This window comes from Ostrinia nubilalis, chromosome 4 (assembly GCF_963855985.1).
Source record: "Ostrinia nubilalis chromosome 4, ilOstNubi1.1, whole genome shotgun sequence".
Lineage (NCBI taxonomy): Eukaryota > Metazoa > Arthropoda > Insecta > Lepidoptera > Crambidae > Ostrinia > Ostrinia nubilalis.
This window is the reverse complement of record NC_087091.1, coordinates 11874252-11894388: the sequence shown is the minus strand read 5'-3', so window position 1 is coordinate 11894388 and position 20137 is coordinate 11874252. Positions and strand designations below refer to the sequence as shown.

Here is a 20137-nt window from a genome sequence, read left to right as displayed (position 1 = left end):
AAAATCGGTTGTCTATGATTTTAATTTCTCCACTGGTAATACTCAGTGAGCTCAATGAAGCTCAAAAAAAAAAAAAAAATTTTAATCTGTAATATTTTGTCTTGTTGTCACCTGTCATTACCAAATGTCAATTTACGTAGGTATTTTCAAATAAAGGATAAAAAATATTAAAAATAGAGAGAATTAGGTACATTGCTCCACGAAAATACTTTAAATAACTTTTTATTGTTTAGACCAATCTTGTGTTCACTGCATTTAACATAGCGAGTGGTAAGCTAGACACCATTTATTATTCAAATAATGTATTTATAACTTAGATTTTCGCATGCCACGAATGAATAAAGTAGGATCAATATTGCTTTTTGCGATCTGATAGATCTCTGCTCCTAGGGGCTCTATTTTTGTATATTTGTTTGCTACCCACCTGCAGAAAATATTAAGAACTCCAAAACTGCTATGACATACCAAACCTTGTTTTTTTGGACAAGGGGGTTTTTAAAATTATTCTAGTTTTTATTACAGTGTAGTCATAAAGATGGATCCTGCTGATCATCTAATTAAACATGAAAAAATTAGTTTGGAGGAGGACCCCATCCTCATGAGACCCAATGTATCAGGCTCAAAATGTGAAATAGTCAATGAATGCCAGATGTTTCTTAGGGCTGAAGACGGTGGAGGTGATGCCCATATGAGCCTGACCGGAAACATGCTTCCAGACAAGGATGGTAATACATTTTCTATTTTTTCTAGTTGAATTAACTGCTTGAGTCCCAGACGGCATTGATTAATGTCATAACAATTGATTATCTATTGTGTCTAGATTCGCGGGCCTTGAAGGATTAATTAAGAAAATGTGGTCTGCACAACACTATTTTTGTAACTAATTGTACTTGTATTTTACCACTCACTATCCCTTCACAAGCTGTTGACGCTAAAACATGCAATAAAGTATTATACTAAGACTTCAAATCAAAAGCGATAATATGATACTTGATACCATTAATCTAATTAAAGGATCAAACAATCTAACCCAGAAGGCAGTGGTAAGGTTTCTTGTTAGAACTACAGTGCTTTGTGGGAGTTATCCGTTAGCCGTTGACTTTTGTTAGAAAAATGCTACTAAAAAGAAAACGAACAAGGACAAAAAGTAACTGTTTTTAAAATGTCACTAAAAAAATGTTTATTATAAATATTTAACTGTCTATTTGATTGCAGAAAAGCCGAAATTTGTTACGTCTACTCCAGATCAGAAGAAAGAGAGTCCTTCTGACAATCTTATAGCAGACTCCAATCCTGAATGTGATATTGAAGGTATGTGAAGAGAGTAGTTGGATTTTGTCCAAAAATAAGAGGATATCTGAAATAGTAGTGTAAATTTTTTATAACAATTCCAGGAGTCCCTGATCTACCGCTGGATGATGGGTTACCTAGTACTGTGACAGTGCTGGATGCTCCGGATGGTGGGAAAGTATACTTAGTGGGCACTGCACATTTCAGCATACAATCACAGGAGGATGTTTCTAGGGTAAGAATATTTATTAATTTAATACACTTTATCATTCAAGTAATGCTGCTTTTACACTATGCGGAAATTAGCCGAGTCAAGTCAAAAAAACAGAGGAGTGGGGATGAAATTCATTCATAATTCATCCCCACTCCACTGTTTTTTTGACTTGACTTGGCTAATTTCCACGCAGTGTAAACGCAGCATAAGAGTATTTATTTTTATTTAGGATTGATTCTCTGTATAAACAATTTATCACTAATTTGGTTCAGGTCATTCAAGAAGTGAACCCTCACATTGTGATGGTGGAACTGTGTGAGCAGCGAACTAACATTTTGTTATTAGACGAAGAGATTATACTAAGAGAAGCTAAGAATATAAATATCAAAAAGATAAGGTAAGTTTTTTTATTAACCTACTGTTGATATCTAATGGTTTATTAAATAGGTACAAGTACCCTGCTTTTTTGGCGTTAATGTGTTTATTTATTTAGGACAACCAACAAGACATACACAAGTACAAGCAGTTACAGTTACATACATATTTTTTCTTAGGACTAGGTGTTAAATGTGTAAACATTGTTACAGGGCAACAATGGCCCAAAATGGGGTTTTCAACGGCCTGATGTACATCCTACTGCTGAATATGTCTGCGCACATTACGCGGGAATTGGGAATGGCTCCTGGTGGTGAATTCCGACGCGCAATGGCGGAGGTAAAAAAAACATACATTTTCTTACCTTAGATTTGTTTTTTACTGAAGGCCACCTTTTTTATACAAAATAAAAAGAAAAAAAATATATTAAAGGTCATATTATCAATCTTCGTCTTAAGTAATTCGGTCTATTGGTCTATTTTTGTGTAATAGTTTTGTGCAAGAATTTATTTTTCACTTTTTGAAGCATCATTATCATTTTAATTTGTTTTTTTTATTGTTTGTTTTTAAATAACTTTTCATTTCATCAGTTAATTGTTATTGTATATTTTCCTTACACAGGCCAAAAAGATACCAAATTGCATCGTCCAGTTGGGTGATAGGGCCATTGACATCACATTACATCGAGCCTTAGCCTCTTTGTCCTGGGGGCAGACGATTAGATTTATATGGCATTTGCTCACTTCCAATCAAACTATTAGGTAAGCATATTTATAAAAAACTAAATAACAATTTAATTTATTTAAAAACAAAATGTGTTTATTGTATCTTTTTGTTTTAAGTGTGGAAGAAGTAGAAAAGTGCAAACAAAAGAAAATGCTAGAAGACATGTTAGAGGAGATGGCCGAAGAGTTCCCCGCGCTCAAACGAGTCTTCGTTGTGGAGAGAGACATGTTCCTTTGCCATTCGCTGCAAGTTGCCGCCCTGCAACCCCGTAAGTATTTTTGAAGTCTATTGATATTTTGGTAAAGTTAAAAATTTAAAAAAAAAATGCCTTCTATTCTTAGATGCTGTTTCACCTACTTTACTACTTGATCATAGTGTCACCAACTAACGTCACTTTGCACTTACATTGTAACGCCTGAGATTTACTATCTACCGGTTGCTATTTATATCTTTATTGCATTAACTTATAGCGACCGCATAAGGCCACTTTAAGAAACTATTTCTACCGTGTTTGTTTTGCTATAACTTGCAGAATTAAAAAGGTAAAATATGCTTTTGAGTACTAATAGATATTTTTTCTTAGGTCGAGAACCTTGCCGTATCGTTGGAGTGGTGGGAATCGGACATGTCGCAGGCATCGTTGAACACTGGGGCAAGATCCGGCAGCAGGATATTGCGCCTTTACTCAAGTAAGTCCTAAAACTACATAATAAATATGTTTGTTTCTTTAATAAAGATAAATAATATGAATATAGTTATAACGAGGAGACCATGGGCTTTTATGGTCAATCAGAAGAACACGCGAAAAAAGTCACTTTTACCTTACTATTTTATTTAGGTACCTTTGTATTTTTTTTGAACTATGCAAGGTCCAAAAAGAATTATGCATTATTAATGATTGTCAGCTTTAATGACAAAATGCATGACCGTGAAACGTGTTGCATGACAGTGAATCGTGATGCATGACAGTAAAACGTGATGCATGACAGTGAAAAACGTGATGCATGACAGTGAAACGTGATGCATGACAGTAAAACGTGATGCATGACAGTGAAAAACGTGATGCATGACAGTGAAAAATGAAGCATGACAGTGAAACGTGATGCTTGATTTCAGGGTGCCTCCTCCGTCGCTGTCGACACGCGTGATCCGCGTTTCGGTGCGCGTGGCATGCGTAGGCGCGGTGGTTTATGCAGCGTACAAGTTATTGCCGCGCCGCTGGCTCTCGCCGCTTTGATCGTTGTCGCCGCCCTGCCTGCGAGTATGGTGAGTAGAACTAGAAATACTATAAGCAGAGGGCTTAGTGTGAGTTTACATCAAACGTCCTCACTAGAGTGCGTTAAAAAAAAAATGAAAATTTTAGTTCTTGAAAGTTTCCGCTAGGGGCGCTGTACAATTCGTCATACATTTAATGAAATTTTTTACGAGCTTACTAGTGACGACGTTTGATGAAAACTCACACTAAGCCCTCAGAGCTATAATTTTCGTCAAATATCCACCAACAGTACCAACACCAATTGTTATGGGCGTGGTTTGTTTTGTTACCAAAAATACAAAAACATGTTCGCCGCAACACTCGGATAATATGCCCCGCGCTCACCTAAGGGCGGGAATTTTGACATAAAATCATTGCTTTGTTTACATAATTATTATCAGCTAAGAAATGAAACTGATTAATAACTGTCATTTATTTTTCTTTCCAGAAACGTTTTTATCGTCCTGGACTAAAAAAATATATTAAAAAATCAAGAATATCTTCTAAAGAATAATCTAGTATAGAATTTTCTTAACTAATACAAGACTATTAGAATCTTATTACACAATTATTATTCCGGGTCTAAATGTAAAAAGTCATTATCGTTATCATAGCATATCATGACAACGTAAATGTAAATCTTTATCTTCGTTTGATGTGTTGGGCGTCAAATAAAAATGTAATATCGTATTTTAAACGAGCAAGAGTGAAAAATATTATTGTTTTTTCTGGAACATTTCTTTTTTGAAATAGGTACTTTACCTTTGATCTATGTTATTGTATTATGAATGATTCCTTTTATTTTTTTATTTCAATTTTCTATACCTACTCAATTTATGTTGTACAAAATTCGATTAGTATACACCTCGATGTTACAAACGCGTGAAATCGGTCAAATTATTTGTTTCATATTGAGTGATATTAATTTCAATTTTATTTTTCTCTCTTGTAATGTTGTCTTTATCACAATCAGTCCTACTTGTATGTTTTAATCACGCTGGTCAACTATTTATTGTCAAATGCATTATGATAAGCAGAGTTATTCTTGTCTGCGACACCTTTTACTTTAGGTATTATTAAAAACTCTAGCTGGAAGCGAATTTTCGACTTTTCTTGCCGTAGTAATACTATGCTATGTTCAAATCGGATAAAAGCCGTAACTTCTCTTGATTATGCTTTTATTAACTGACTTTAATAAAAGGAGGAGGTTCTCATTTAGGTATTGTCTGTATTCAGAAGCTGCTCTCAACTCTATTCTGATATGTATTTGGTAATTAAAGTTTAGAGTTTGAAGACAAAAACATTGAAAATGAGTTGAATGTGATCTTTATGACTAACTATAGAATGAAGGTAAATTGTAATGTGTTTGACAGAAACGAGCTCGATTAAAATGTGCGAATAGACTCGGTCAATAAGTAGATTATTTGACGCACACACATTAGATCTTATTATTTAGTCTACAATAATTCACGTTCTCTTCTCTTCTCTATATTAATAATAAAGTTTGATCTGACCACTGTATTTTACAAATCTGAGAAAATATGCCGGTATTTACAAAATATGAAAGAATTTATGCGTTAGACTGAGTAGTATACTTTTTACTATTGCACCTAGGAATATATTATTTCATTTAAACACAAAACATGATTGTCATATTAAGATTTTACAATAGGTATAATGAAAACTTGTATGGATAAATAAAGTAGACTAAATATGTATAGTCCGCGACAATAGATAATTTTTATATATAAAAATCGATACTAATTGATTTAATTGTTTCAACTAATGCAACATTATTTTATTTTGCGATTAAAATAGGTTTAATCATGTCACTAGAGAAAGATGTAAATGTTATACGCGCTTTTGTTTGCTTGCTTGCTTAGTTTTTATTGTCACGGACTATACATAGATTCTGAATTGCTCATTATTGACCTAGAGTTAGATAAAAAGTTAAGTTTTAAACTCTAACTAAAAATAGCTAACCGTTTTGAATATCAGCAATACATTTAATTTTTGGCTATTTTTAGATAGGTAGTTTAAAACTTGCATTTTTATTAGTAAGATCGTCAGTTAGTATGTAAAGCTTTTACAAATACAAGGAATAATAATTGCCTGAAAAAAATACCTTAGTGCCCAGATTGTGAAGTGCCACTGCCCGAAGTGTCTGATCAGATAATCTAAGATATGCATAACATAGGTAACTTTTCCAGCTTATATTCATTTAATTTTAAGAAACTTATGAAATCTTCACTTTGTTTCAAAAATGCTTAAGAAGGCACTTACTTCTGTTAACCCCTTTTTGCCGTTTGTTGTAATATCACAAAGGTCTATTTTGTGCTTTCCTATTTTTACATAAGATTAATTTTAATTTGTTGATTTTTGACGTGATTCTTAGAATCACAATTATTACGAGTAACATTTAATGTGTAACGGATGTTTTGTTATGAATTAATTAACACCAGTTTAATGCCTGTGATAAATTAGAAAATTACAATTAAACTTTCCATCCATTTCTAGAGTAGCGGAAAAGCTCACGTTAGTTCCTTCGGTGTTAAGTATAAACATAAAATTATTTTTTGTTTTGATTACAAATATTATTACCTAATGTCCATTTCTTTTAGTTACTTAGGTTCAAATTCATTTGTTTATAAAACCACCCACGTTGTCTATTAATGAAAAATTGTTATTACTATTATACCGCTATTCCATATTAAAGTTTTGCAGCTGAAATTAGTAACAAATAAGATATTAAATACCGTATAACTTTTACCTCGTAAAACAATAGTTCAAGTGTACCTATCGCAAAGAATGGAATAATTTTCTCGTAAACTTCTAACTGAAACGTTTTATTTTAGGAATAATTATGCACCATCAGGATTAATGCTATAACTACACTCGCGAGCAAAAGTATGGAATCACTTACACGAAGTTACTTCCACGCGATCTTGTGTACTAACGAATTTGTTAGTAACAAAAAAAGTGGCACCATTTTAAAGATCAAACTTTTAACTTTAAATTGATACCAAATTCATTTAAATCACACCAGTATTTAAAAAGATATCGCGGTTGATGTGAAGAAGTAAGGAAAAAGTCATGTATCAACTGTTTGATACGTCGCGAGTTGCGGCCTATTTACCCCTTATAAAAGCACGTGTTTTCGGATTTTTGCTTTTACACGTTGATTCATACACATCTCCGTTTCTGTTGACACTTTACCTGGGATTCTACACCTTCAGAAGCAGCACAAATCGTTGCAATATTGCAAGAAGGGCTCAACCAGCGGGCTGTCGCATGTCAGCTCCACATAAGCCAGTCCTGGGTTTCGAAAGTTTTAGGACGCTTTCGGGAGACTTGTGGCTTTATCTCGAGACCAAGTTCTGAACAGCGCCGGTGCACATCGCAGAGGGATGACCGTTTTTTCATGTCAACACCTCTATGAAATCGTCATTTGACTAGTATCAAAGTCCAGCAAGAGCTCAAAAATATTCGTAGGATAGCTGTTAACAAGTGGACAGTTCGTCTAAGATATAAGCAATAGAATTTAACTCCAAAAAGGCCTGCCACAGGCTCGAAACTGATCACAGGTCACCGACAAACACGCCTTTAATTTGTTCGCACACATTTTGATGGGAAGGCGAGTAATGGAGGCGAGTTTTGTTCTCCAAAGAATGCAGACTGTGTTTGCAGTGCAGCAGTCGAAGAGGTCGGGTCTATAGGCGGCCTGAGGAGCGATTTGTGCAGTGCTGGGGCGCTGAAACAGTGACTTATGGGGGTGGCTTGCTCGACTTCCGATCGAGATGTGTACGAGCAAATTGAAAGCGTGCTTATCGGTGACCTGTGATCAGTTTCGAGCCTGTGGCAGGCCTTTTTGGAGTCAAATTCTATTGCTTATATCTTAGACGAACTGACCACTTGCTAACAGCTATCCTACGAACATTTTTGAGCTCTTGCTGGACTTCGATACCAGTCAAATGACGATTTCATAGAGGGGTTGACATGAAAAAACGGTCATCCCTCTGCGATATGCACCGGCGCTGTTCAGAACTTGGTCTCGAGATAAAGCCACCAGTCTCCCGAAAGCGTCCTAAAACTTTCGAAACCCAGGACTGGTTTATGTGGAGCTGACGTGCGACAGCCCGCTGGTTGAGACCTTCTTGCAATATTGCAACGATTTGTGCTGCTTCTGTAGGTGTAGAATCCCAGGTAAAGTGTCAAAAGAAGCGGAGATGTGTATGGATCAACGTGTAAAAGCAAAAATCCGAAAACACGTGCTTTTATAAGGGGTAAATAGGCCGCAACTCGCGACGTATCAAACAGTTGATACATGTCTTTTTCCTTACTTCTTCACATCAACCGCGATATCTTTTTAAATACTGGTGTGATTTAAATGAATTTGGTATCAATTTAAAGTTAAAAGTTTGATATTTAAAATGGTGCCACTTTTTTTGTTACTAACAAATTCGTTAGTACACCAGATCGCGTGGAAACAACTCATGTAAGTGATTCCATACTTTTGCTCGCGAGTGTAGATTGTTTTTATATAAATATGCGAAGACACTGTTTCAAATGTTTTTCTCTTACTATGCTCGATAATAATGTTTATAGTGCGATTAAATTCGCTTGGAATATGCGTTGCCTTTAGTTAGGTCATAGATTTATCACATAATATTGTATAATGTGTGTATAAGTATAAAGAAGCGGCAATGAGTATAGTCGGCCTGGTTAGACTAAGGTATACGAGTTTATAGAACGTAATATTAGTGTGCTTGTTGATGTGACGTTATTAGTGTGTGTGAAAATTGATCTTTATTGTCATAATATTATATTAAAATAAATTTAGTGTTATTATAAAAGTCATTTTCTTTCTTTTTCCGTTCATAATAATATAATCTTTCATCACTATGTATAACTTGGGTTACTTGATTTACAAACTATACTAAGTTTTGCGTGTAAAGGTTGTTACAAGTCAAAATATACTTTATCAATTTACAGCTAAGTTTTAAGTTTGCAGCGACGTATATTCAGCAATATTAATAACCCCTTTGCCGATGGCCATTAATTTTGTGTAAACCTAAAAGTGAACTCGCCCGGGAAGCGAAGGGTCGTAGGTTCGATTCCCACCTTAGGCGGTTATCACACTGCGCCGCGCTCCGCCGCGGAGCGCGTGATTTTCATATAAAAAATCACGCGCGCGGACGCGTTGTCAGTGTGAAGTGCCGCGCGTGTTTTCTATACAAACTGAGGTACTTGCATACAAATTATTAAATCTGTCGCCCCGCGCTCCGAGGCGGAGCGCGGCGCAGTGTGATAACCGCCTTAGCCAATTCGATTTTTTTCAAGTTATTATAAAAGTATTAAGTGTGAACTCATTATAAAAATGTGACAAGTAATTTGTTATGACAAACAGCAAACGAAACAAACACTTTGACAAATCAAAATCCAATATGGACAGATTGGAGCAATAATGGATTTCTAAATTTCAAGCCAAATAAAATGTTTTGTACTAACATGACCAAATTCCCAATAAATCAAAATTACATAGCGAAATATGAGATACCAAGTATGTTGCTTTGTTAGGCAGTTCAGCAAAAGTCTTGAAACCGTTGCATTGTGTAAACAGCATCAAAAACTAAACAGTAAGTGCCTACTTCTCGTAATATAAATTGGTAGTTGTGACTTTGCTAAATTATATTCGTAAGGCGCTTTTGCTCAGGCGATAGTGCTTTTTTTAATTTTACCCTCTAACTTTCAGCTCTATGTTCAACACTTTCCCGAAGAAACTATTCTGATATACCTCTACCATCTTCAGCAACTCTGTTACAAAATGATAAGCAAGCAACAGTTGTGTTACTGGGCACAGTGCATTTCAGCAAGCAGTCAGTGGAAGATGTTTCCCAGGTAATGAGGTTTTATTTATATAACAGTGATATTAATTTATTTATAAAAGCTATCATAATAAACCATCGTAATTATTGTATGTTTCCAGATAGTACGAGTTTTAAACCCAAATGCAATTCTTGTGGAGTTATGTCGACAAAGAGTGTCGTTATTAGAATTGGACGATAAGAAATTTTTGGAAGATGCCAAAAATTTTGATGCCCGCAAAATGAAGTGAGTATATAGTATGATAAAAGTTATGTTATACATAGGTTGGCACGGTGTTATTAAAGCGCCGACGCCGAGTAACACAAAGACGCTCTATCGTGTCGGCTTAAAGAATTTGTTGTTGCGTACGTGGTCTTTCAATAGTGCACTATGTATAATAGTACCTACACTTGTTTTATTATGTTATAGGGAAGCAGTTAAAGGACAAAACTTTGTATCCGGTATGTTACACGCTATGCTACTCAAGACCTACGCCGATATTGCGAAAGAGCTAGGCGTCGCACCGGGTGGAGAATTTCGAAGAGCTTATCACGAGGTAAAAAAGTACCTTCAAATATTATTTCTCAGTCAAAAAATCTTCCTTACTAATTAAAATGATTCCTTGTTTCTTTTCTATTTTCCAGATGAAAAAAATACCAGGATGCAAGTTGTTCTTGGGCGATCGACCAATTCAAATAACTATAGCAAGAGCATTTCAATCCTTGAGTGTATATGAGCTAGGCCAAGTCTTGTACCATCTGACTACAGCAAATCCGAAGCCTTTAGAGTAAATATTTTAATTTTTAATTTAGATTATGTTTACAGCTCTAAGAAATGGGTAGCCTGGGGAATTTAGATGACTGTAAAGTAGAGTAGCTTAGTCGAGGTTTATGTCGTTGACAGTACATTAAATGCAATAATTATAAGGAAAGTAATAGTTAATCTCTGTTTCATTTCAGCAAACAGCAATTGGAGAGATACAAAGACAAAGATTTCGTGCAAGCACAGTTTGAAGAGATCACAAGAGATGTCCCGGCTTTCAAAAAAATATTCCACGTGTTCGTTGACGAACGTGATAAATGTCTAGCGTATTCTATTCAGGAGTGTGTTCGTACTGGTAATATTTAAAAGTGAATGCATTAATTTCTGATACCAACCACTTTCGCGCGTTAGGTGAATGCAGTTAAAAAGAATTTTTCCAAAAAGGCTACATTTCTTTTTCGGGCGAACTGCACCTACATAACTTTACTAAGTACGTATAAGTATAACTATTTAATTTGTTTTTCCTTTTTATATTGCAGTACCTGAAGGTCCCCGGGTACTGGCCGTTGTGGGAATGGGTCATGTAGATGGTATAATGAAATACTACGGTAAAATGAAACAAGAAGACATTGTACCACTGTTATTGTAAGTTATCTATTTTAAAAAATATATTTAAGTTCAGTCGTAGTTAATTTAAGTAACTAGTGTAAAGAAAAAATTGTACTAGTACTTTTGAGTACCTACTTAGTAGCTAAATTTTAATGTTAGAATGCGGTCGTACATACGGTCAATTATTCAGTTGGTAACTGGCAGAGTGTATCTAAATTAAATACCTTCCTGGAAGGAAAAGTTGAATTAATGAACCGCTTACTAAATTACTTATTAATAGGATTGTAGGGTATTTTTTGGCAACTTAATTAGAATTTGAGTGTGTACGACTGATTTATAATAAAATTTATTTCTTATTTTCAGTGGCTAAATTTTTTTAATGATCATCAAACTGATCACAAACTCTTCTAATAAAATATTTGAAAGTTCCCAAAGGTGAGGAGTACATAATTAAAGCACAAAACGTTTTAAATTAAGGGGCCAATCTAGATTTAACTATTTTTAATAGCAATAGGATATTGAAGTCATTATGACTGAGAGTTTTATAATGGTTATTTCTCTTTCAGCCTACCACCACGGCCGTTTTACACTGTGCTAATCCGGAAGGGATTAAAATTCACTTTTTATTTTTTACTATTCTCTTTCTTTTATAGAATTATATTTGGTTAAATAAAAATTTTCATTTACCGAAGTAATGTTTTATTTTATCTTTAGAAATTGGGCATCTGGATCCGTTAACGCTATTGTAATAGGGTTCCCTGATACTTTCCATCTACGCAATTCATACAGTTCAATTCCTAGGCTGGACACAACATACAGCGCTTCCCCAACCCAATCCTTTATGGGCATGTGACATTCTGAACACAGATGAGAGAGAGTATGTCTAAATACAATTCTGAATACAACCCAGTTTTTCAAAAGACCAACTTCTTCGGAACTTGAAGAGCTCATTATAGCTACCCGGGCTACCTGCAGTATTTTATGCGATTACTAGTTGGCGCCACTGGCGCTTGACAAAAACGAGATCTAGGACGGAGGAACCCACAGATATGGGAAGAACCTTACTTTGTGATTAGTAAGGCGCGCGCTGGAGAACACAATATTATAAGTTGTGGCACTTTCAGACTAAATGGTTGCCCTCATTGGCTGTAAGATGCAGCTATTTATATCAGAAAGGATGGGTGCTCATAATTCCATAGACAATTTTTTTAAGTCGTGGCATAAAAGTCGTTATTCAAAGCCTAACATTACGTAAAAACGGTAAAATAGTAGCTTTGACAGAACTGACAGCTGTTTTTTGATTTGAATTTTGACGTTGATTGATAACAGCTGTTGTTTATATAGAATGTTTTGATAATAATATTTTTCATAATTTTTAAGAAATCTAACGATGTTTTACTATATTTTGACTATTTGTCTACTGCTACAATTCGTACAAACATTTGAGAAGAAAAGTGATTGTGGTTGCAATGCTTTCGATGAGGGTCGTAAGTACTCTGCTGAGAACAACTTTTTAGAATCTATAAATAAAAACTTGGAGCAGTGTCATTCTAATAGCGAATTAACTGATCCAAAAGATATTCCAAACGAAAATATGTTGCTCATACCTGGTGGTGAATATCAGGTTGGCACAGACGACATCGCTATTGAGACAGACAAAGAAGGGCCAAAAAGGATGGTGAAGTTAAGCAAATTCTTATTAGATAAATACGAGGTGTCAAATAGAGATTTTGATCATTTTGCCAGAGTAACAAATTATAAGACTGAAGCTGAAGTTTTTGGAGATAGTTTTGTATTTACATTATTTCTTAACAATACATTTAAGGATCAACTAAAAGATTTTAGAGTTGTACAGGCGCCTTGGTGGTATAAAGTAGCGGGCGCAAACTGGAGACATCCTCACGGGCCTGATTCTGAGATATCAGGTAGGTGTAACAAAGTTCTGTCAGCAACATTATGTAATTTGTAATGTAGCATTTATGTCCCTTTTGTTCACAGATATTATGGACCACCCTGTGGCACATGTGTCATGGTCAGATGCCAAAGCATTTTGTAAGTGGAGAGGAGCCCGTCTCCCAACGGAAGCTGAGTGGGAGGCAGCGTGTCGCGGTGGACAACGCAACACCAAATATCCTTGGGGTGACAAACTATTTCCAAATAAAAAACACATGTAAGCAATTTATTAAAAATCTTTTAATTTTAATCTTGAACAGGAATATTCTTTTTCTTTTATTTATGTTTTTGTTTCAGGGCAAACATCTGGCAGGGTACTTTCCCCACTCATAATTCAGCTAAAGATGGATTCATTGGCACAAATGCTGTTGATTTATTTCCTGAAAATGGTTTTGGACTTCATAACATGGCAGGAAATGTTTGGGAGTGGACTGAAGATCCCTGGTCAAAAGAACTTGTAAGAAACTTGAATTAATTCAACAAATTTTCGTGTAGGTATGTTTTTTGTATAGCTAATATATCATTTTTGTTTCAGCCAAAAGAGAAAGTAAAAAAGGGTGGGTCATACCTATGTCATCGATCATATTGCTACCGTTACCGATGCTCAGCAAGATCACACAATACAGAAGACAGTTCTGCTGGAAATCTTGGGTTTCGCTGTGCCAAATCTATTTGAAACAAGTCCCAGCTAATATGCAGAATAGGTGGCAGCCAAATTTTAACAATTAAGCAGGCAGTACTTAATAGTTACCTAACGATCAAATGTACCTGCCAAGCCTCGCATTTACGAAATAGATTGTATTGTCTAATCCTAAAGATCTTATACTACCAATCAATCTATTTTAAATTTTTTTGTATGATTTTTTTGTAAATGTTACAATATAATTAGGGATTATTTTGTAACTAGTCTTCCAATTGCATGTAATATTAGCACTTTTGTGTAATGTAATGTTGTTATGAACTAAAAAAGTTATAGAAAGTAGAAGCAATTGAAGTAAAATGGTCCTAGCAGTCTAGCATCGTATTTAGGGTCATTTTTAGGGCTGGCCCCTGGTATGTCATGATTCTACAAACTGGCATCTTCAAATGGGTAGCCCAAAATCCTGGAGGAGGGGCACGGCCCCCCACTATATACGCGCACGTCGTCTAGTTCATCATAGAGCAGATTTATTTATTGGAAATGGGTATATTATACTTAATATCTTATGACAAAACTTTAAATTTTGTGCACAATTATTCCTATATTTAAGTTTCATCACTATTTACATAAAACATGAATTACAATATTATAATATACTTAGAATCTCCTACTATTTCCATTGACTAAGCTTATTCGATATTATATTTTGTTTTTACGATTTATGTTTACTTTAAATATTATAAATATTGCAAGTCGATCTGATACTTAATAAAATTAATGAATTGTTTCTGTTAAAAAAATATTTTATTGCACAAACCTTTAATCACAAATCAAACTTTGGTGTACAAAGAGCTAAAGGTGCTAGGTGATAGTTGGCCGATTCATTGGAGCTGGAGAGAAATTAATTATAAGCGGAATTTATTAATAATATCAGCTTCAGCTCAAATGATCAACCTGTTACTGCAACACAGAAAAATAAACAACAAATGTTATATTAATTATACTTATGTATTTATTTGCATATCTTTGTATAAAAATTACAATAGGTACATAAACCGATTTCATTGAAAATTGAAAAAAAAAAGTATAAAAGTGGCGAGCTCAGTTTATGCTTAATATTACAATCTGACAACACTGTTTGGTGGAAGAAAGCACCGTATAATTTGGTAAGTACATAAAAGAAAAACGGAAGACTATAAATAAAGGAAGAACATGATAGCTAATTCTAAGAAACCCGTTAATTTGATCTTATATATACATAATTTTGGTATTAAATAAGAGATAAATTAAACAAAATAAATAAACAACACAACCGCTTTAGTGTTACATTTTAAAACTACATTGCGAATCAACGTTCGAAGTAAAATACAGTTATTGTACTTAAATACGATAAAAACAATAATATTCATTCATCAGGTATAATAAAGTCAACGTATAACAACAAAAAATGTTGCATTTGAAACAATAACGTGTCGAGACAACACATTGAACTAATCGCATCGGTCAGCGACCGCAGGTCAGCCGTCGCATCGCTGCGAGGCATCGGTCAGCGACCGCAGGTCAGCCGTCTCGCCGCGAGGCATCGTAACTCAAACTAAGGCAAGGTACTCAGGTCGCGAGCGCGAGCACCGCCGCACCGTCCTAACACTAGAAGCATCATCGCCGAACTGACAGAGTACAAACGCTATGCGATCACAAATCTACCTACACTATATTTAAAATAAAAATTTACACCGTACCGTCTAACCGTATGTACACTAGATAAAAATCACATTTATCGCTAACGTCAACCGTCGGGGGGTCGCGAGTCCGGAGCGTGCGGTCGGCCGGTGGGCCCCGGGCCGCGGCGTCAGTTGCCGGTGGGCCCCGGGCCGCGGCGTCAGTTGCCGGCGGGTAGCACGGTGCGCGCGCGCGCGACGCCGTGGCCGTGCCCGTTGCTGTAGCCGTTGCGGGTGCCGTTCGCGTACGCCTCCTTCAGCGTCGTGGCGCCCGCCACCGCGCCCGCGCTCACTGGTGCCGGTGACCGATCACGCGCACGCACCTGGAATAATCACGAAAACTTCAAATATACACTTAGAAACTTTAAAGGCCAATGTATCATCCACCTAATTTTAAGCTGCATGTGTCAAACAAGGCTGTATGTTTCTTTAATAAAGATAAATATCAAATATGTTGTATGTATATTTATGATTAACCTTTAGCTACTGAGGTGGATTTAATTTCACGTAAACACTGACGTGGGGGCCTGAGAGGCCCGTATATATGTGTGCCTCTATTTAAAAATATATAATCTTTTTAGGGTTTTATGTTTAATAATTATTAATAATGGTTATATTTAAATACAATAAAACGATTTTTATGTAAATTATTTGTTAATAAGTACGTATTATTTCAATATTTAGAAAACATGTAGCATTTTTGGCAAAAATCTCATGAAATCATGATTCACAAAGTTATCATGAAAAATATTCATAAATTCAACAAATGAACTTAGAATCTTAATTTTCAATAGTCTTTTTAGCTAATGATAAATCAGTTATCCTAATATGAAATAGGGGAAAAAAAATTATACACATCAAATAGTGCGAATTAAACACAGTCTGGATAAACTTGCTTTGCTCAGTGTAGGAAGCCATACATGTTTTTAAAATGTAGATTTCATTCGAATCTTCAAAATACATGTATGGCACTTGGTTTCATCGTTTAAATCTTGATAGACAGGTACAGGCTTATCATTTCCTAGCATTCATGCCAAAAACTACTATTTTTCTATTTTTCGTTAAGTGCTGGTTATTTTTACTTCCGAGATACCGCTTTCTCTCGGACGACGTACTGTGGGCTCCATATTATAGATTTTTTCAAATTATTTCAAGAAAAGACGACAATTAAATGAAAACTATAGACAAAAAAAGTTACGCCAATACTGAGGTGGGGGCCGGAGAGGCCCACAAGAAACTTTAAAATTAATTTACCCACTAAAATTGCGCGTGCAATCACGTGCACCGTTGTTGACAGCCTCGGCGCAATGAAACTCGAAGGTACTAAAAGATTCGGGTGTGTCGTGCACGTGGGAGAGGAGAAATTCAACAATTTGACTTTTGCAAGGCCTGAGAGGCCCCCACGTCAGTAGTTAAAGGTTAATAAGAAAATATATTGAAAATTTGACATGTAATGAACATTATGAATAAATTTCTTATTCTTATTCTTATCGGCCGTTTGGTTTAGTGGTTCAAAAATCAGAAAGGACTTAACTACTATGCCGAGAGGTCCCGGGTTCGATTCCCGGCCGGGCAGAAATTGAAATGATGAATTTTAATTTATAATATGTATGTATTTAAAAAGTATAATAAGTAGTATATTCGTTATTATAGCACCCATAACACATGCTATATGCATGTGCATAACACATGCTATATGCATGTGCATAACACATGCTATATGCATGTGTTATGCAGTTGCTTACTTTGCTAGCTAGCGCTGTGTGAAAATTGTCGGAAGATTTTATTTAATATGCTCTTTGTCTCTACTTAACTCTATTGATAGAGTTAGAGCGGAATAATTTAATGGACGAATGTGGAAGAAAGTGAGAGGCGATATAAACATGCATAAGGAATGTCCTTTCAAAAATATGCAAATATTTCCGACACCGGATCTCCTGCATAGATAACATCAATTTATGAAAGCACTATCTATTATCTTGAGGCCAAATTGTTTTACTTTTATCAAGTGCTGGATGAATGATATTGATAATTACCTTAGGTTTAGAGTAAGACTGGTTGTAGAAGTCTTTGAAGAGGAAGAAGAACATGACTGCGTGCATTCCGATCCACCAGACGAAGGCCCGCGGGTAGTCACAGTCGATGAACAATAACTGGAATGCGTGCACCATTATTCCTACGAATTGCACCTGGAAAGTAAAAAAACGAATCATTAGAGACATGTAGGATATCATTTTGTAACTAATGTTAAGATTGCTTATCTGCTATATTGAAATGGTTTTCCAAATTTTAATTAGCTATTTCATCTGACCATGTAAGTAACCAACGGCCTTGGAATAGAAAGCGACTGGAGCGAGGCTTAATTAATTTATTGTTAACACATAAACGATGACATTACATCACTAGCCATTACACAAACCCATTACAAAATAAATAAAATATTGTTCAGCAAAATAATGCTAGTCTTTTGTTTTCTATAAGAATACAGAACGTCATTTCAAAATAAAATGTCTGCTTTATGGATTTTTAACATCCTCATAAAAAATAATTAAATTAAATTAATCATATTGGGGTCAGTATTTAAATATCGTATCAGTGTTTTAAAATAATTTTCCTGCATTTTAGTCTCATTTATCATACAGCCTCGAACTTCAATGTCATCACTTATTACTTTCGACGCTCTGATTTGAGGCGAGGTGATTCCGACGTGCGTCACCGATGCTGCGATGACCTTTCTACAGCAATTAAATCATTGCACTATAACTTTGGAGGTTGAGCGGAACAATCGCCGGCTCGTTCCAACTATTCTATTTTACAGTTAATTACGCAAAAAAATACATCACTAAGTTACATCAAGTCCTATTATACTATTCTCGGAGCGCGGAAGCGTTGTAGATGGAAAATTTAGGATTCACCCACAGATCACAGAAACTAAAGGGAGATGTGACAAGGGGGCGGGGCCATTTGGGCATATAGTTCCAAAATACTGGACTGTCCTGTCGATGACATTGACAGTGGGGCGCCACCGTCTATACCGGATCGCTGGTTCAGATTTTTGCCATGTTGGAAACCATTTATAGTTGAACGATGGTAGCGCCCCCCTGTCATTGAGTTTGGTGGGACAGTTCAGCGTGGGTCATCTATAACACATTGCTCGTGACAGCAATGATGACAGCAGCGACGTCATAATGTAAACAGTTTACATTGCTTGCGTAGTACTAAATTGAGTACTAAAGATTATTCGAACGTTGAGTACCTACTTATATAACAGTGGAGCACATATTTTGATTGCTTTACTTTCTTTTTTGTTTCGAACTCAGCACATTAGTTGGCATCTCTCTATCTCTATTGACTCACCATTTGCAGGGTGGTGAGGTATCTCTTCCACCACAAGTATGGCCTCATGTGGGGGCCCATGGCTGCGAGCATGTAGTACGAGTACATGATGATGTGGACGAAGGTGTTGAGGAGCCCGAAGAACGTGGAGTGGCCGCCCGGCGTGAACTTGACGCCGAACCAGACCGACATCGGCATCACGCCGTGGTGGATCACATGCAGCGTTGACACGTGGTCAAACTTCTTTCGGAGCACAAAGAAGATCTGCCGACGATTGATGAAATTAAATAAAGAGCATTGGTCAGTGTTTTGTTTGACAAAACCTTTTTATAAAGTCCGGTCGCCGAGCAGATATAATTTCGTCCAATGACCCCAAGGTACTCACTGCGGCCGCCCGTCATACGGTCGCGACAGCAATATAATTACACGCGAACGATAAGGATGGCTAGCTTGGGGTCTTTGGACGAAATTCTATCTGCTCGGCGACCGGATTTTAGTAAACGTTAATTTATGGATAAATGTTATGAGAACTAAAAGTTAATTAAATTGTAAATCGAACATTTGCTTACCGTATCAAAGAATTCTGTGAATTTTGAGAAATAATACCACCAGCAAACGTTGACCATCTGAAAAGTGCAGAAAATAGTTAGTACATAATTTTCATCAAAAATAAAATGAATTAAATCATTATAAGATATAGTAAAACTATAATTAAAAATTATAAGTTGGTATTTTTAACTGTCTGTGCATGCTTATTTCTTATCTCTGTATTTATGGTACCAAATAAAATTCAAAGCGAGTACTTGAATGATATGCAGTCACAGACAGTTAATTTTAAATTATATAAAATGTGGCTCGTTAGTATTGGCGATACAATGTGAATGTAGGTAAGTTTCATAAATTTTGTTAGATTACTATTGTTAATGCATGAGTTGTGATATTTATGTACTTCTTCTGTGAAGTTTTGTGGACTGATGGATGAAATGAAGATGTATGAGTGTATTTTTGATGGCTGTACATTATTTTCATGGGCGAATTAAATTAATAATTTATTATAATATTCCGCAATACTTGCAAGTTAACTGGTTTATACAATTAAATTATGTAACTGTATATCAATTATATAATGTATTTTTAATGTCAATTTGTGGATAGTTTCAACTGTTTTTAACCATAAAAATTAATTGGTTTCAACTATATCTTCACAGCATAAAGTTCAAATTGATGTGGGCTCTGTGGATACCAGAGCCTGGTTAAGGATTAATTTTGGATTTACAATTTTTAAGTGTTATGTAAACTAATATTAACTTCAATAAAATCCTAGAGGGATGTTGAGAAGGCGAAATTGATGTAATGTTTATTTTGTGATTTGTCAAATGTTTTACTTCTGAGCT

General features: G+C 35.5%; 4 protein-coding genes across 11 annotated transcripts in view; 3 read left to right on the top strand and 1 right to left on the bottom strand.

Annotated features, from left to right (window-relative positions):
- Nucleotides 1-106: 106 nt before the first annotated feature.
- Nucleotides 107-7090, top strand: LOC135071092 (traB domain-containing protein-like). Of its 4 annotated transcripts, none has more exons than XM_063964848.1 (11): nucleotides 107-270; nucleotides 661-725; nucleotides 1216-1311; nucleotides 1395-1525; nucleotides 1777-1901; nucleotides 2092-2218; nucleotides 2501-2640; nucleotides 2722-2873; nucleotides 3189-3294; nucleotides 3722-3871; nucleotides 4309-7089. In XM_063964848.1, exons 2-10 carry the CDS (start codon nucleotides 689-691, stop codon nucleotides 3840-3842), a joined length of 1035 nt encoding a protein of 344 aa, XP_063820918.1. In that variant the 5' UTR covers nucleotides 107-270; nucleotides 661-688; the 3' UTR covers nucleotides 3843-3871; nucleotides 4309-7089. The 4 variants fall into 4 exon arrangements, with proteins under 4 accessions (XP_063820918.1, XP_063820916.1, XP_063820917.1 ...); XM_063964846.1 differs by having other exon boundaries at nucleotides 523-725; XM_063964847.1 differs by having other exon boundaries at nucleotides 511-725.
- Nucleotides 7091-9282: 2192 nt separating this feature from the next.
- On the top strand, nucleotides 9283-11787 carry LOC135071517 (traB domain-containing protein-like). Of its 2 annotated transcripts, XM_063965300.1 has the most exons (9): nucleotides 9283-9496; nucleotides 9613-9758; nucleotides 9847-9971; nucleotides 10155-10281; nucleotides 10370-10512; nucleotides 10685-10842; nucleotides 11027-11132; nucleotides 11460-11531; nucleotides 11663-11787. In XM_063965300.1, the coding sequence occupies exons 1-8, from the start codon at nucleotides 9409-9411 to the stop codon at nucleotides 11464-11466; spliced, it is 900 nt and encodes a 299-aa protein (XP_063821370.1). In that variant the 5' UTR covers nucleotides 9283-9408; the 3' UTR covers nucleotides 11467-11531; nucleotides 11663-11787. The 2 variants fall into 2 exon arrangements, with proteins under 2 accessions (XP_063821370.1, XP_063821369.1); XM_063965299.1 differs by lacking the exon at nucleotides 11460-11531.
- Nucleotides 11788-12438: 651 nt separating this feature from the next.
- LOC135071105 (formylglycine-generating enzyme) lies at nucleotides 12439-14409 on the top strand. The gene is made up of 4 exons (XM_063964868.1): nucleotides 12439-13021; nucleotides 13095-13266; nucleotides 13347-13506; nucleotides 13585-14409. The coding sequence occupies exons 1-4, from the start codon at nucleotides 12487-12489 to the stop codon at nucleotides 13723-13725; spliced, it is 1008 nt and encodes a 335-aa protein (XP_063820938.1). The 5' UTR covers nucleotides 12439-12486; the 3' UTR covers nucleotides 13726-14409.
- A 269-nt stretch (nucleotides 14410-14678) lies between these two features.
- LOC135071107 (very long chain fatty acid elongase AAEL008004-like) overlaps nucleotides 14679-20137 on the bottom strand; it is a 30317-nt gene continuing 24858 nt past the window's right edge. For all 4 annotated transcript variants that reach the window (XM_063964874.1, XM_063964871.1, XM_063964872.1 and 1 more), the window contains 4 exons: nucleotides 19313-19369; nucleotides 18765-19007; nucleotides 17444-17596; nucleotides 14679-15730 (listed from right to left, as the gene is read on the bottom strand). In XM_063964874.1, coding sequence (XP_063820944.1) covers nucleotides 15569-15730; nucleotides 17444-17596; nucleotides 18765-19007; nucleotides 19313-19369 — 615 coding nt within the window. In that variant the 3' untranslated portion in view covers nucleotides 14679-15568. The remainder of the gene's footprint in view (nucleotides 15731-17443; nucleotides 17597-18764; nucleotides 19008-19312; nucleotides 19370-20137) is intronic.